This window comes from Schistocerca serialis, chromosome 2, assembly GCF_023864345.2.
Source record: "Schistocerca serialis cubense isolate TAMUIC-IGC-003099 chromosome 2, iqSchSeri2.2, whole genome shotgun sequence".
Classification (NCBI taxonomy): Eukaryota; Metazoa; Arthropoda; class Insecta; order Orthoptera; family Acrididae; genus Schistocerca; species Schistocerca serialis.
The window spans coordinates 1,029,527,920-1,029,544,919 of NC_064639.1; the positions used below are offsets into that span (position 1 = coordinate 1,029,527,920).

General features: G+C 38.2%; 1 protein-coding gene across 5 annotated transcripts in view; it reads left to right on the top strand.

The window, feature by feature from the left end:
- LOC126458452 (tetratricopeptide repeat protein 14 homolog) overlaps positions 1 to 17,000 on the top strand; it is an 88,994-nt gene that overhangs the window by 63,940 nt on the left and 8,054 nt on the right. For all 5 annotated transcript variants that reach the window (XM_050095519.1, XM_050095518.1, XM_050095520.1 and 2 more), the window contains 3 exons: positions 9,714 to 9,861; positions 12,685 to 12,764; positions 16,694 to 16,922. In XM_050095519.1, the coding sequence (XP_049951476.1) occupies positions 9,714 to 9,861; positions 12,685 to 12,764; positions 16,694 to 16,922 (457 nt within the window). The remainder of the gene's footprint in view (positions 1 to 9,713; positions 9,862 to 12,684; positions 12,765 to 16,693; positions 16,923 to 17,000) is intronic.

Genomic DNA, 17,000 nt, shown 5'->3' on the forward strand with positions numbered 1-17,000 from the left:
CACACAATCAATAATATTGTCAATTGGCAATGCGAGTTTACAAGGTTAAGATGTCAGGCACCCAAAAGAAAGCATGTGCCACAGTTACTTTACCTGTAGCTGGTAAACATTTAAAAAGAGGAAGCAAGTCCGAGAATGGCTGAAAAAAGAAGTGATTGTTGGTATGTCGATTTACTGGCTAAAATTGTATTAGAAACGAAAGATGTCATAAACAATTTTCCTATGAGTCTTACATCTTAAGACAATTATTATTTTGATGCAGTGAAAAATAGAGTAGGAATGGTGAGGCAGCACTGTCAATGAGATTTCATGTAACTGAGATTTCTGAAGACTGTTAAGCCTTTTAAATTCTTGAAGTTTAATGTTGTAATATCAGCAAACACAATTTCAAAAATGTTACTGAAACCCATGAAGGAATTATATCTGTCCTGCAGTGATTTAGTCTGGTAATTAACTTACTTTTTTGTATATAAAATGGGTCAAGGCTGACAGTTATTTTGCATTCTTTGCATATACAAGGTGCTATCCAAAATTTTCGGGACTGATGCTGCCATCTGTTAAAATCCTTTGGAGCAGTGGTCACTATCACGCTCGAAGTAGTTCCCATCCGCTTGTACACACTGGTCCCAGCACTTCTGCCACTGGTCAAACTTTTTCTGGAAGGTCTATTCTTTGAGGGTGTTTATCATGGCCAGCGATGCTTCTTGAAGCCTCTCTAGAATATCGAACCGATGGCTTGTCAACTTGTTTCAGTTTTGGGAATAGCGCGAAGTCGCAAGGTGCCAAATCTGGTGAGTATGGTGGGTGGGGTACAACCGCCATGTTGTTTTTTTTGCCAAAAACATCCTGGTGAGTAAGGACGTGTGACAGGATGCATTGTGATGCAGCAGCCAGTTTCCTGGACGCCAGGTTCGGGCCATCGGCGCCACATGTTCTCATGGAGCTGTAGTAAAACGTCACAGTAGTACATGGAATTCACTGTTTGGTTGGGTGGGACAAATTCTTTGTGTGCCGTTCCCTTGGTATCAAAGAAAACGATGATCATGCTCTTTATGTTGCTCTTCACCAGACTTTCTTTTTTGTGTCTTGTGAGTATGGTGGGTGGGGTACAACCGCCATGTTTTTTTGCCAAAAACGTCCTGGTGAGTAAGGACATGTGACAGGATGCGTTGTTGTGATGCAGCAGCCAGTTTCCTGGACGCCAAGGTTCGGGCCATCGGCGCCGCACGTTCTCATGGAGCCGTAGTAAAACGTCACAGTAGTACATGGAATTCACTGTTTGGTTGGGTGGGACAAATTCTTTGTGCATCGTTCCCTTGGTATCAAAAAAAAGATGATCATGCTCTTTACGTTGCTCTTCACCAGACTTTCTTTTTTGTGTCTTAGAGAACTAGTCAAACACATGGGTACAGCTCATGCTCTGTCCCCCAAACACTTGTTGAATCATTGCAAAGGTCTCCACAGCACTTTTCCTGAGATTCGCACAGAATTTGATACACACGCGCAGTTCTGTTTGTGGATCCATCGTAAAATTGCCACACACCAAACACAGAGTATTATGAAAATCACTGTGGACACGCAACATGTCCTCCCAGCTGAATGCCACTCCGCACACTGACTCATCAGATATGCAGCTCTCGCCACCTAGCGGTGCAAAGATCTACTACTCGTACTTTCCAGATGGCAGCACCAGCCCTGAAAATTTTGGATTCCATCTTGTACATGGCGAGGCCTGCTAATTTCCAAATTATTAAAGAAAGTGTACTACTGTATAGTCCTATTGAAACTGTTTTGTATTAAGACTGCTTGAATTGAATCTTAGACATGTTACACTCAAAGACAACTAAAAACCAAACCATCAGTGCTTGACTTCATTATTATTATTTTGTCTTGAGGTGTGATTGGTTTTTCGGGTCTTGAGGTTTGAGGAGAAAGCGAGATGCTCTTTGGCTAGCTGAATTGGTTACATAACCACAGCCTTGTCATGTGCAATGTATCCAAGAAAACTGAGGTCAACAACTTGGTGGCAAAACCATTGATCGTGCTTGCATTGTTCATGGCGATTAAAGTTAGCCTGCATGAGCAAACTCAAAAAGAAATGAGCACTAAATGCAAACTGTTTCTCATTCTGATTGGGTTGGTGAAACTATACTCAAATAGAAAGTAATGTCCCCCGCCTCTCTCTCTCTCTCTCTCTCTCTCTCTCTCTCTCTCCCCCCCCCCCCCCTCCCTCCCTCCCTCCCTCCCTCCCTCCCTCCCTCGCCATATTTTCACTGACTGCTAGCTGCAATCAGCTGCATTATCTGAAAGATGGTAGATACCAGTCACTACAGAGTCACTGGAATTTTCTGAAGTGGATGAGCAGCTGCTGGAAGCAGTAAGAAGTTCTGTAACAGGGTCTGACTTTCATTATTCCACACTTCATCAGTTACTCTCTTTGTATACATCACAACCAACCTCTTGTCCAGTTTGGCGATTTTTTTTTTTTTTTTTTTTTTTTTTTTTTTCCATTGCCCCCAAATCAGTTCAGTTGCTTATAAGTGGCAGTGATAAGATGGTAGTCTTATGACGCTATGTCCATATTTGGAAGTTACCTCATCGTTAAAGTGTTGGAAATTGTGGCCTGTAAAGGAAAAAGAGTTCTAATGATCCTATTCTTTTCAGTGTGTCATTCACAGCAACTTTGAGTTGTCAACGAATGAACAATGTCGTCTTTTCGAGAGGACAGTGTTGAAGTCTTACCCGGAATGGTATTGAGCATTGTCGAGAATAATTACTGATAGATTTTCTGAACTTGGTAACAACATGTATTTGAGCCAGTTTGAAAATGTTTCATTTCCTCCTGCTGTTCTGATGGTTACTTCAATCTGAAAAGCAGTTGCCAGCCACGAATAAAGTCCTGGTAGATACTGGCATACCAAAGAATACTATACCATATTTGCCAGTTATGAGTGCCGTACCTTCTACTTCTGTTGTCACTCCAACCTTAATGTAACAGTAACCTGTGCTCACCCGTGTTTCATCATTTCAGACAATTTCATACAAAAATCTGCACAACCATGCATCAACATTTTATGGCCTGAAATATTTTTGTATTTAGACTCATATTCTGCAGACCCATTCAGAAAGTTTATTTGCTGCCTTCAAGATGTTCAGCCTCGTGAAATGTCGTTCAAAGCTTACCTGATGTAGGCAGGCATCTGCTTTGACACTGAATTGCTTCTTGTGTGCGAGGATCAAGATTTGCAATTATGTGTTTCTCAATACTTCTCTTCTTGCCTGGCATGTGAAGACGAGGGTTCTGCTTCACTTCTTTCCTTCTCATTCTTTCCTTTACCAATACAAAGTATGGTCGATTCACTAACCTTAAAGTGTGGCTGCTTTTCGTGTGGCTATGTTTGAAACAGGTAGGAGAGGTCCCCATTTTCCGCCTGCCTCTCAAAGTATTTCTTAGCATTGCACACAAATTGTTACGATTGTCCTTCAACTGCTTTTCGTTGCATGGCTTTCTTTTCTGGTGTGTTTGCACTTTTGAATCCTGCGTCTGCCCCTTTTCTTTCATATTTCATCATGCATGACAACCACAACAAAAACAATATGTTGGCAGCTGTGTGTTGAGTGCTCTGATTGGAGGAAGGCAGCTTCATTGTGTGAAGTGTCAACTACCAAGTAATTTTAACCAGATTTTATTATTAAACCTTGCAGGGCTCTTCTGCCATTGCTAAACAGTTCACTCATACCTGGACTTACAGTAACCTAGTAGTATAGATGTACTACTTTCTAGGACCAAGTTTTGATGCTAACTAAGCAAACATGGCTAGAGTGCAGACACTATATCATGGTAGAACTAAGGTGTCTGAGGGGAGGTCAATAGAGTGAGGAATCCTGTCCCCACAGGGCTGGCAGCCTGTACCAGTATTCTGTGCTGCTGCAAAAGCAGAACTGTCCTGATGGGTATAGGGATTGTTAGCATCTACTGTTGTTGTGTCGTACACTCTTTCTGTCAAAGATCGGGATTAGTCCCTTCACTTTGCTCAAAATATGTGAAGAAAAATTAATAACACACAACACAGGGCCAAGTGGAGCATGCAAGGCATTCCTTAACAGCTACAGTGCAGTTGTTTGCCAAGGTTGCCGGTGTCATAAACATGGTGGTCAGGTCCGGCATCTACTCTCGACCACATTATTATTGCACTAGGCCATTGCTGAAAACGAGGGGTGATGTTTATAGTAAATTAATACAGGTGGACCAATGCTTTCAGGTCAGTTTTGCATAATCACGATTATGTGTTGCTCACAATAAACCAGCCAAAGCTCCCTCTCACCAAGGTACAGTAATATTGTAGTACCAGTATGTTATGCAAACATAGTTCAAAACATGCACCACCTAAGACTGCCATTTTAAGTGTCTGCATGATACTTCATTCATGCCAGCTTAAACAGATGTCTCACAAGTTCCTCTCAGCCGCTGCCTTTCTTTGAACCTCCTATACGCCTCCTGATGGAGGTGGAGGTACCTCCCTTACAGATTTGACAGCATACAACTCACTAGTTAAGTATGCTGTCCTTAACATCACTTTAATCTCTTACTCGATACCCACCTCTCCCCACCTGCCTACCATAGAAGCACGCTGGGTCTGGTTGGCGTACTTCACTATAAAGTTACCCCTTTAACTAAATTGAGGATTTCAGCATGCGTTTGTAGCATCGTCCTGATGCATTCAGATGATGGTCAGTTACTTTCGTCATGGTTGTCTTCTTCAGTCTGAAAAAACTGGCCATTAACTACACTTACAAAGGGTACTAGGAAAGTTTTGCAATACAATGCAACAATAAGTTGCAGTAGGCTGATTATTGCTGTATTCTGAGAATACTTTGTACTTGCATTCTAGCCGCTGTGCTGTCTGTGGGCATAGTTGTTCACTAGCGAAGTTAGTTCGAAGTGCTTGCTATGACATTGTGGTCATGAAATGAGATTCGGGCAGTGTTATGTTACAACTTTGCATGTAGTTTAAACATAGACAGATGCTTTGAAGAAATGACGTTTGCACTCTGTGATGTGTGTCCTCATTGTACAGCTATATTGAGGTGGTACAGAGAATTCCTAAGAGAAAATTTCACTCTGGAGGATGCTGAGGGGACAGGAAGGCCACGATCATCAGTCATGGAGGAAAAACGTTGATGCTGTGAGGAAAATGCTAGACGAAGACAAGGTGAATGACCTGTAAGCATATAAAGGATATCTTAGGGCTAAATGCACTAGCGGTTCTTTCAACTCTGTATGATCATTTTAAAGTAAAGAAACTTTGCTGTTTCTGTGTGCCGCATAGATTGATAGAACAGCAGCCGTCGTGTGACTTGGTGCTGGGAGATGTTAGAGAAGTTTTCTAAGTCACAGTCTCAGTATACGATAGGTGATGAAACTTGGGTTTGCTATTATGACATGCTAAAACACAAAACAAAGTTTGGGTCTTTGAAGAAGACAACACACCCATAGCTGTCAGAAAATTCTGACAAGTAAGGAAGAAAATGATAGTTGCTCCCCCCCCCCCCCCCCCCCCCGCAAAAAAAAAAAAAAAAAAAAAAGAGTATAATTGTGGAGCATGTTGTTATGGATGCGGAAGACAGTCACAGCTAAGTAATACACTGAGCAATGCCTACCCAAAGTTATCCAATCTTTGAAGAACCTGCAATCAAAGTCAAGAATGGTCACTAGGTTCCTGCATCACGACCGCTCACTATCCCAAAGCAAGCACTAAATATGTCTCGGGTACAGAACTGAAACTTCTTGAGCACCCTCTAGACTTTGCTCCTTGTGGCTTTGCACTGTTGCCGCATGTGAAAACAAAGCTGAAAGGAGTGCAGTTTACAAATGAGGAGGACCACCCAAGGGCTTGGAACAAGTGTGCCTCACTCCCACAGAAACTTGGGAGAACTGGTTTAGGGGTTGGTTTCGGAGGATGGTGAGATGTATTCAGTGTGGTGGAAATTACTTTAAAAAAAATTAAGTAAAGAAATCTGTATTGCAATACTTTCCTAGAACCTTTGTACTGATCAAATAATAATGCTGTTCTTCATCCAGTTAAGTAATTATTGAATAACGTACCAAACACAGAGAAGGTAGCTAACATGTTTTTATTCCTGAATAACAGCTCAAATATTGTTATGCAGTCTTAGTAAAAACACAGTTTGCAATTTGAATGTTACATGAATGAATGGACACTGTTGGAGTTGATTAGATTGTATACAGTTAAAGATAATGTGACGACAGGTTACTGTTCTGAAGGAAGCTCTGCATTAAGGTTCCAGGTGCTTGGTGCTACTTACTTTCTCAAAATGTGTATTGTGCTTTGTTTAGTCAATTTAAGAACTTAGTTTTTAGATGTTGTAGCTATTTATTGTTAATTGCCGTAAAAACTCACTATTGTCACTTCATGTTTCACAATTAATTGTGAGCAACATAATATTTTCTGAAGAAACAATTTATTTTCCAGGTATTGTCAGATATTGAGGTAGTTGCTTGTAAATTTTGCTCATAAGCATGATGGAAGTGCATTTCTTGTGAACATATTTATGAAAACCTTTCAATCTAAGTGCGTAAGCTCTTCGATTATACACTTGTCTTTGACACCAAAATTTTTATTATGTAACTTCTCATGACACACTTGGGTTAAAAAGTTACACCATCATGAGATGTGTGTCATAAGACAGTAATGTAAGACAGACTGGAGAAGCGTATACTACAGTAAAGTGGTAGCAGCAGCAGCAAACTTCGTATATCAAATTAAAGAAAATTAACACACTTTAAAAGGTGCTAGGAGGATATTTATTGGAATTACTAAGGATCAATGCGATATACAACCCAGTGGCCCATATAGCTTGTAATACCTGAAACTGTCATAACTTTTACATTATAAATTAGCCAAGCCCAGGGGTGGCCAATGTGCGGGCTGTGTGCGCCCCTAAGATAGTATGAATGCGACCCAAGAAGTGAACAGATCACACGCCAAGATAAAAAGAAAGAAAGAACCTTGCAATTGCAAGCACTTAGAATCGAAAGTCAAACAGCTTTCGCAAAACCGTTCTAACTCCATGACTTTAACCATGCGAGAAGTTAACCTATGGGGCTATTTGAAGATGAGTGTACTATAGCGGATGAGAATCATTAGAACAGTTAACAGATCAAACTCAAAATGAAATTTCCAGAATTCCTGCAGCAATTATGAAAGATGTGTTCAAAAACTTGGTGAAATGCCTTGAGTATTGTGTAGCTGCGAATGGATGTTATTTGTCTGACGTATATCATAAGTAAACCGAATAAATGTTGTACCTTATGTAAAATGTTCAGCTTTGTTTTGCAATTAGTTTGAATTTAGTTCAAATTTGAAATTGTTGGAACATTGTGAAACACCCTGTATATTAGTTGTTTACTAATTTTGTTACAATGTGGTCCAGGTAAGATGAAATGTTGGTCACCCATGCTGCATCATTGATTGCTAGGCTGCATGTGGCAGTGGTCCTTTGTAATTCCAAAAAATGTCCTTGTTCCCCTACTACCATCTTTTAGGTGCATTAACTTCTGTAATTTGTGTACTAAGCAACAGTGCTGCTAATTAGTAGTTAAAATAAATGTGCCGTGTCTCAAGGTGGTCACATACTACATTCAAATTCGAACATTTTGAAATGTAACAGTTATGCCCTTCCATTTCAAAAGTACTGTGCATGTGCGACTGTTATGGTGGTATGATCAAGTTGAAATTAATGTAATTTGTGAGCGAGACTTTGGGTGTGATGGTCATATACATGTTTGCCAGGTTGTGTGGCTGTGTTGTGGGTAATTCAATTTTAAAACGAAAGCTGAAGCCATGTCAGTTCGGATTACATGTAGTGACCAGCATTCGTACATCCGAATTGGATACCTACATGGAAAGAACCCAATGGAAATTGACAGTGCTTTGAGAGTGGTGTGTGGGAATAGTGTCATTGATTGTAGCACAATATACTGTGGTCTGCTTCTTTCCATGGAGGTCGGGTTATCACTGAGGACAACCCAACAAGTGTAAGGCCATTATCTGCAACAGACTACAGCTCTTAGATTATTTCGAGCGACGATTGACAAAAACATGTGAGGAAGTTGCATATGAGGCCAGATTGTTTTGTCACTTCAGTTAACAGAATCGTAAATCAAAAGTTAAAGGTGATTAAAGTTTTTGCCAGATGGGTTCCACATGATGTGGGTGATAAGCAGAAAGCAGGTCGCAATTGCACTTGAAACCTGGATACGAGATTTTGAGCCAGAGATGAAGTCAGTCATCATAATGGAAAAGTTCAGTCTCCACACCTAAAAAAATTCCTCCACCAACAATCAAAGGTGAAACTGATTATGATCTTTGTGTATGACATGAATGGTGTTATATCTACAAACAGAATGCCCAAGCGAACTAAAAAGTCTTTCTGCAAAATGTTTTGCGAGTGAAAATTCGTCAAAGAAGGCCTTACGTGATTGCAGCTGGTGTCCTCATTTAGTGTGATAATGCAAGACTGCATAATGCCCTACCAGTGAAAGAAACCTCGACAAATGTGGATGGGAAATACTTCCCTGCCCACCATATAGTCCTGATATGAGCCCACCAGACTTTGATTTGTTTCCCTATTTGAAGAAGGAACAACTCTGTGGAAAATGTTTGGGTACAACTGATGATGATGTTGATGCGACCCGCGTAATTAGATAGCTTGACAATGAGAGTGCCCTATCCAGAATACAGAAGTTGCCAAAATGTTGAGAAGCTGTCATAAGCAGAAATGGATGTTGTATTGAAGGCCTGTAAAGGTATTTTGTAAAATAAATTACTTTTGTCAGTTCTGAGATGACACGTTTCATATGCTAGATGTCATAGGCACTATGATAATGTCACTAATGCCACTTATTGGTAAAAATTGTTTACCTTGTAACATTTTGTATTGCCATATCCAGTTTTGGGCATTGACATTGTAATTGAATAAGTAGGAGTGACAAAAATACTGGGTATGCCATGAAGAAGTTAAATTGGATTTAATGTAATATATGCTTCTTAATTCGTAATACTGTCTCGCGACTGGATAATGCAAACACGGCATGAGGAGTCAGGTAAAAAAAATTTTGGTGGACAAAACATGTATAATCATTAATGACAACATGGTCACAGATCCCATGGAAGGCTGCTAGTCTAAAATGATGAAACATATTCTCACGAAAAATGTGAGATATATTTAAAAATATCACAGTGCAGTAACAACTACGACTTATACAATGACACATTTTAACAGATACAGTAGCCCCTCCAGCCATTCACCATTTGCATGTATGTTATCATAGCAACAGTTATCCAGTGATCTTTTCTGTCCGTGTCTAAGAACTGTTATTTTTGCTCTTCAATGTTGGAGTAATTTTGTTTGTCAAAATGTCTTTAAGCAGTTGTTGATCCTTTTCAGGTGCATAAAATGTTTCCCAAAACTGGCATGTGTTAATGACTACATGTGTAGGTATTAGAAAACAATTTTTTCAGGATTTCTGAATGTAATTTTGTAGAGATAAGTCCAACAATTGTGTTGTTGGTTTGAACAGTTCTTTTCCTTTCGTTTCATAAACAAGCTTATCACGACGGTCTTAGTGTAATTGCTTAGCGTACAGATTTTCCACTGATAATCATTACTAAATGTAAATTATTCTACAGCATTTCAGGTTGTGCAAGATACCAGTATGCAAAAATCATATGAAAAAGATGATTATGAGCAGAGAGTTTGTAGATTTTTGGAACAGACTAAAGGAGACTCAGAATATGAAGAAAAGGTTCGAAAATTCTTGGAGGAATCTGCACGATGGTAAGTTGATGACTCGTCTTAATCTGTCCGTATGCCAGTTAGAAAATCATTAATGTTACTCTATATTGTATGGTTTTCTGTGGAAATTTGTCTTTCTTTATGCTACAGAAGTGTTGTTCAAATCACAAGAGTAAGTAAATTAGAGAATTAATATTGAGGACAAGCAGCAGGGGTGGGGTGGGGCTTCAGGTGTGTGAAGTAATTTTTTGCAAGAAAATTGAATTACTGAATGTTAAAAAGGCAGTATTCTGTGTTTATTAGATTTTTATTTGTTTGCCTTTTCGGGTTCAACATGGGCAGCTGCATTGTTTAATGCTGAAAGGACCTTTGTCACCCACTTTCTGGAGGCTTAATGGCAGTTGACAAGTACAGGTTTCTGAGGTTGGCAATTTAAGAGGGCAGCAGTCTGGACAATGGCCCTTTCAACATGCAAGAGACTGGTGGTCACCCTACTAGAAAAAAACAGTATTCTGTGGAAACACAGAAGCAGCCAAAATCTGCTCAGGAGACTTTCCAATTTCATGATTGTTTTTCGGAATCGCCTTCTGGTGGCCTACTTTAGATGGCTAACCAATTGCATACAGTGATTAAATGATGCTGTTTCTTGAAGGCTTTTGATTTGTCTTGAAATGTCTCTCATACTTTAATTACCTTCTCATGTAATAAAAGTTTCATTTGACGTGAACCTTTTTGGTTTGTCATAAAAAAAACCTTTGTGTTTCCATAATCCATTAGTAAAGCTAAAGAAAATTGACTTGATTTCTTTGTGATGTGTTAAAAAGGGTAGTAGTACTCGATCTTTAAAAATGTATCTATAATAGAGAACTTGAATTACAGTTATATATTCTTATTAAGTATCTCTCTGACCACTAGTTCTACAGATATGTACCATCCAATTGAACATTTTCCAATATTTTCAGAATGAGACAGTTTTATTCATTTTACTGAAAGTTGGCCTCAGTGGACTTCTGCCCTTTTAATATTTGTCGATTCAATTGTTTTCGATGTCACCTCACTTCTTAGTTAATATTTTGTAACTTAATTGAACTATCTTTCGCATGTGCTCTTTCATTGATTGCTTTCCAAAGTGCTATTTCAATCGTCAGAATAAGCATTTTTCCATGCAACTTAATGCATCTGTCATAAAGTGAAACTTGGAAAAAATTCATCTTAAATATTCATTGTGACATTGACTTCAAAACACTGAAAATCGTGAGATCATCCATATGTTCTAAAAGGATTCTGTTAAACTTTGTAACACGATAAATCAATCAAATCTAAAGGCCGTAAATTCAACCAAATGGCTAGGAATTACAATTACGAAAAAATTGTAATTGGTTTGGTTTGTTTATAAATATTTTTTCTGCTACCAATCACATTTTCTTCTATTCATATTTTACATGACGTATTTCGGGGAATGATTCCCATTTTCAAGCATGTTCTATCTTTGTACTGTGCAATTTTTACACAGTGTTTTCGATCTGTGAGGTTCGGCTTTATTGTGTTGATTTTATTGCAACATATTTGCATCTTTTTATATATTGCTGTAAAGTCGAATAAACAAAGCAGAACCTCACATATTGAAAACATTATTTAAAAATGGAATAGTACATAGGGAAAAAAACACTTGAAAATGGAAGTCATTTCCCAAAATGCGTCATGTAAAACTTGGATGGAAGAAAATCGTGATTGGTAGCGGAAAAGTTACTTATAAACAAATTCATTGTTTTCAGTCTTTGAAGAAGAAGAAGAAGAAGAAAGTTTATAAGGGACTAATCAGCTTGAAAGAGTTGTGAGGAAGGTGAACCAAATGCTGCATTTTATTGGCACTACACTGGAAAGAAACAACAGATCTCCTAAAGAGGATTGCGTACAGTACATTTACCTGTCCTATTTTAAAGTACTGGTGTGCAAAGTGGGATCCTTGCCAGATGCGATTAAGGGAGTACATTGAGAAAGTTCAAAGAAGGGCAGCACGTTTAGTATTCTAGAGAAATAGGGGGGAGAGTGTGGCAGGATCTTCTCACAAAATTTGTCACCAACTTTTTCCTCCAAATGTTAAAATATTTTATTGAGGCTGAGGAGCTACATAGGGAGAAATGATCATCACAAGCAAATAATGGAAATAAGAGCTCACACAAAGATTTTTTTTCACATGCTGTTTGAGAGTGTAATAAATAGAGAATTGTTTTGAATGTGGTTTGATGAACCTTCTGCCGGGCACTTCAGTGTGATTTGCTGAGTAGTCAGGTGTAGAACATGTAATTCAGATAATATAGTTATGGAATGAGTTAAGTCTCGAAGTTTGGCAAAAAAGTTAATTTCTCAGTTGTTTCCCATGAAGTTCAAAGTTATGAAAAGAATTTTTTCAATTGTTAAGAGTGTAAGATTGTTTCATCTCTATTTCAGCAAAGAAACTTCAACACGTATTGTACTGTAACATTTAAAACATGTTCGTCCACAAATGAATCACAAGTATCCTGCCAGTTAGTACAGGCAAGCAAATGAGTTCATATACAGGGTTGTGAGAACTAATTTACTATTTCATAATTTCACATGCACAAGTTGTTATTAATTTGTTTTGTGAAGATCAGAATTTCACACCTTTTCATATAGTGTAACTATGACTAAAAGTTTATTACAAGAGTTACATGAAAATATGATTATACGTTTCATTTGTGCTTATCATATTATTTATCTTCATGAAATAAAGCAGCAGAAAAATGTAATGCAAATTCTTTCCCTTTGTTCTACTTGATTTTTATAAATTTATGTATCAATTGCAAAGTAATTGCTTATATTCATGGTGACCGTTTGTTTAAGGAAAAAGGAAAGGAAGGCTCAGGAGGAAAAATCAAAGAAGAAGAAAAAGAAGGAAAAGAAGTCCCGTGATAAGGAGAAGAGTAAGTATTAGAGCTGTTGTTTTATTTTCTTTAACTAACACTTAATTATATAGAAAGTGTGTTCTCTCTCATGTGACAAGAATTCCTGGTAAACATGTCAGAGCAATGAAAATGTTTCAGAAGTTCGATAAAAGTTGGTGTGTATGTAAATATGAAACATAAGAGCAGCATAATCTGAGTCCAAAAGCTGATAGTATTGCCCTCCCCATCTGCACTGCAGACATATTGTTGATGCAATTTTTGATTTCCTGTCCAGTTAATCCCAGACTGTGGGGCGCTGACCATAGAGCCATAGATCGTGTGGTCAATGCCATGCTGAGATGATCACCTGTGAACATGGATCATGATCTAGTGTGCATAGTGTTCCCTGCAGTCGTTGCAGACCTGTTTTTTGGATAGTCTAAGCCCAGTATTTCACTATCATATTTCTTTAACAAAGAAATATGTTCAAATATTCATCAAAGATCTGTAATGTGTCACCAAAGAGGGGTATTACACTTGTCATATTTTTTGTCAATGTTCAAGATGGCGGACGACAACCTGTTATGTGCTGCAGTTGCTTGTACCACAGTTGCATTGTGTGTGCTTTTGGAAGAGAGGCAGTGGAAAGAAAAGGAAACATGCTTAGGTGAAGCCTTGGGTTTTGTGGCGAGTTAATAAAAGTGTTCTGAAAAATATATTATTAGAGCTGCAAGTGGCGGACGTCAAGTCTTGGAGTGCATTTCAGTAGTTTCTCAGTAAAGTGGCTTCTCATATTACAGAGCAGAATACTCAGTTGACAAATGCTGTATGTGCAGAAGACAGGCTCACTATAATAATATGATTTCTTGATACATGAGAGAGCTACTCTAGCTTACAATACAGCACTCTAATTAAACACATTTCACATTAACCAAAATAATTCCAGAAATATGTGAAGCGATTTCTAAATCAGTAGAGGAGGAATATCTTAAGGTAAATAAATGTTTTGTACACCATATGGGCAGTAAGAACTATTTTTATTTTTTAATAATTTAATTTATAGAATTAGTCTTACAACAGCTGTAAAATTGATAAAAATTGCAAAACAGATGAAGTACTTTTTAACTCGCGGCATCCAGAGTTCAAAAGTAGACTAAGTAGAATTGAAAGCTAAGAAAAATAAATTTCTTTTAGAGATGTCCATCTCCTCTATAACGACTTGCTGAAAGGCTGCCTGGATGTTTCTGGATATAGAGGTGAATGGCTGTAGGTGCGATTGTGGATATGAAGTCGCCTACGGCGTGTTCCACCTGCCCATCATCACAAGATTAATAGCATGCATTGTGCCTCTTGCCAACCTCCCACTCCAGTTGAGGCAAGGACATTAAAAAAGAGTTGAAGGAACACGCCAACTTAACTTCTCAACAATTTTTATAGACACACTACAGAAGTCAAATATCTCCAGCGATGTCAGTGCTCCAAGTGGTTACAGTTCAAATTGCAGTGGACGGAAGGCAAAAACAACTTTTGTGATCAAGTCTAGATTTGATCATATTTCTTTGGCGAAAGGCGAGATTTGGCAAAGTTCCGTATTACACTATCAAATATCTTCAACATTAATATTTGACATAACAATGTTGACAAAGAATGTGGTAGTGTAATAATGACCTAAGCTCATGTTTTGACATCTCATTTATTGACACAGGTTATAGCAATGTAAATAATAATGTGAGTGTTATTGAAGTTCTCCAGTATTAACTCATCCACAGCAGAAACAGGAACACTGAAAGTGAGAGACACAATAAACAGTATGAGAATGACTCGGACTGGTAGATCAAAAGGAAGATAATCTTAGGAAAGGACCTTTAAGAGTAACAAACTTTGAAGAAGAATGTATTGCACTGCATTGTCCATTTCAGTATAAAATGTTACGTGAATCCTGCACACCCTCCTCCAAAATTGCAAGTTGTTGTTAGACAGCCACCATCAGCTTTGAAAATGTTAAATTACTGTAGTGTGAAATAAGAGCTGTTTCTGTAGAATTTCTTTAGTTGCAAGGCTGTTCATTTCCTTTGTAGCACGCTTAAAAAATCTCACAAAGTGGCGGCAGGAGGAAACGCATGTAAAAATATGGAAATATACAAGATTTTGGAGCCAATGGTTTCTTATAGCAGCAGGATTGAAGTAAAAGGAAGAGAAATGAAGGAAAAGAACTGGTGAGGTTTAGGAACTGGGGAGAGTTAAAGAAAAGTTGCTGAATCTTACTGTGTTGGATGAGAAGGAAAGACCATTCGTGCCTGCTCTCTACAACAGTACAAAATGTCATGCACCAACAATAGTACAAAATGTCATGCACCAACAATAGTCCCTCCCTCTCATTCCGTACACTAAGTCTCCCCTGGCCTGAGGTTCAGGGCATCTTTTCCTTAACTCTCCCTGTTTCCTAAATTACACCAGTCCTTTCACTCCATCCCTCTTCTTTCCCTTCAACAGTTCTGCCAGGAGGAGTAAGAACAACTAACACAGAAAGGTTGCACATTTCCATATATTTTGTGACCCTTCTGATGATGCACTTCATAACTAGATTTTTTTATCTATACTAAATACATTTTCAATCATTGATCATTCTTTTGTTGCCTAAGCATGTTGAGTTAGCCAAGGCTGAAGAGATACAGTTCAAGGGTCGTATTTCACAGTTATTTGTTTTGTGTGTGTTCATCATGTTCCGTCCTTTGGTATATATTGAATTTTTTATGTTTTAATTTACTTAATAATGTTCTAAATCTTATGTTACTGATATAAATATGTACTTAAAATTATGTTCTATGGCTGGTGTCTGCTGTTGTGTGGAAGATAAGGTCTCAGCTATTGTGCACATTGACCCAGAAATGTACTCTCATCATAGGAGAACTGAATATTTTGATGCTGTCAGTAAAGCCGCATTTACGCTTGAATTCAAAACTTTTTCTTTTCAACCCCCCCCCCCCCCCCCCCCACACACACACACACACAGTGGAAGCATATTTGAAACTGTCAGTTGTTTGTGTCCGCATCACTGAAGCTGGTGGCAAACCTTTCACATTGTTCATTAAATCATGTGCTATGCTATGTCCATTGAAAATATAATCAGACTGAAAATAAAGGTGTAGTAGTCATTTGTGGACTAAAAACAAACTGCAGAAGGTGTGGTGGGAGCGACATGCTGCAAGATCTGAATTTGTCAGACAGTGTTGTTAGAAATATTTACATTACTTTAGAGTGTACAGCCTTACCAAATCATGTTCATTATCAACATTTAACGTCTCTTCTACAGTAATGTTGCAGTCAGTTCTAAGGAACATGTCGGGGAATCTACAGTTGATCTCCCTTTTGTTAATGATATCTCAGTTCTCTTCTATAAATTTGTTTCCACCTCAAAGACAAAGTTCTACAATTCCTCTCTCTTGTTTTAGCAAAGAACTCGGTTCCTTTCCTGCGTCACTGCTACTTGTGTAACTTGGAGTTCCTATGGTTTGCACTTTGCTCTTTCCAGATTAACCTCTCCGCCTCGGTGTCATAAATCTGAATGTCTATTGTCTTGTGCATTTCACTTCTGGGCAACACATTGAGAATAATACTCCATTGTGCGAAGTACACCACAACATAGGCAGCAGGACAGACAAAAATGCTTCCTGCAATCCGTACCAACACAGACATGGCGGTAGTTTTACTATGTTGTAACATGTTGCAAACATTAATCTTCTGGTGCTAGCTCCAGACAATGTTGTGACCAATCTGTTAAACTTGTTTCAAACATGGTGCAAACTCTGCTTAAAATACAGATGCTAAATTGTTCTTCAGAATCAGATAATTATGTGTACTTAGTGTCCATCTTGATGATACATACTATGTGTCACAAAAAATTTCTTTACTTTTTATGTGTAGAAATAATTCTAAAGAATATGTTTGTTCATAAATGGTTATTTCAGATAAGAAGAAGAAGAGGGAACGTGAAGAGCATGAGAAGAAGAAGAAACATAGGAGCAAACGCTCCGATAAATTTGACATAAAAGATTTCGAAGAACAGATGGAGTCAAAGAAGTTCAGAGATGCTATTAGGAAGGAGCTCACTGTTAAGGACGAAACACGAAAACGAAAAAGTATAGATGATGAAGAAGAATTCCTGTATGGATCAGGAAGTGACAAAAAGGACTTGAGGTTTGTTTATTTTTTAAATTTTTTGTTTCTTGTGGTATTCAGGGGGCTATACTATTGCTCACAGTTGCCTTATAAAGT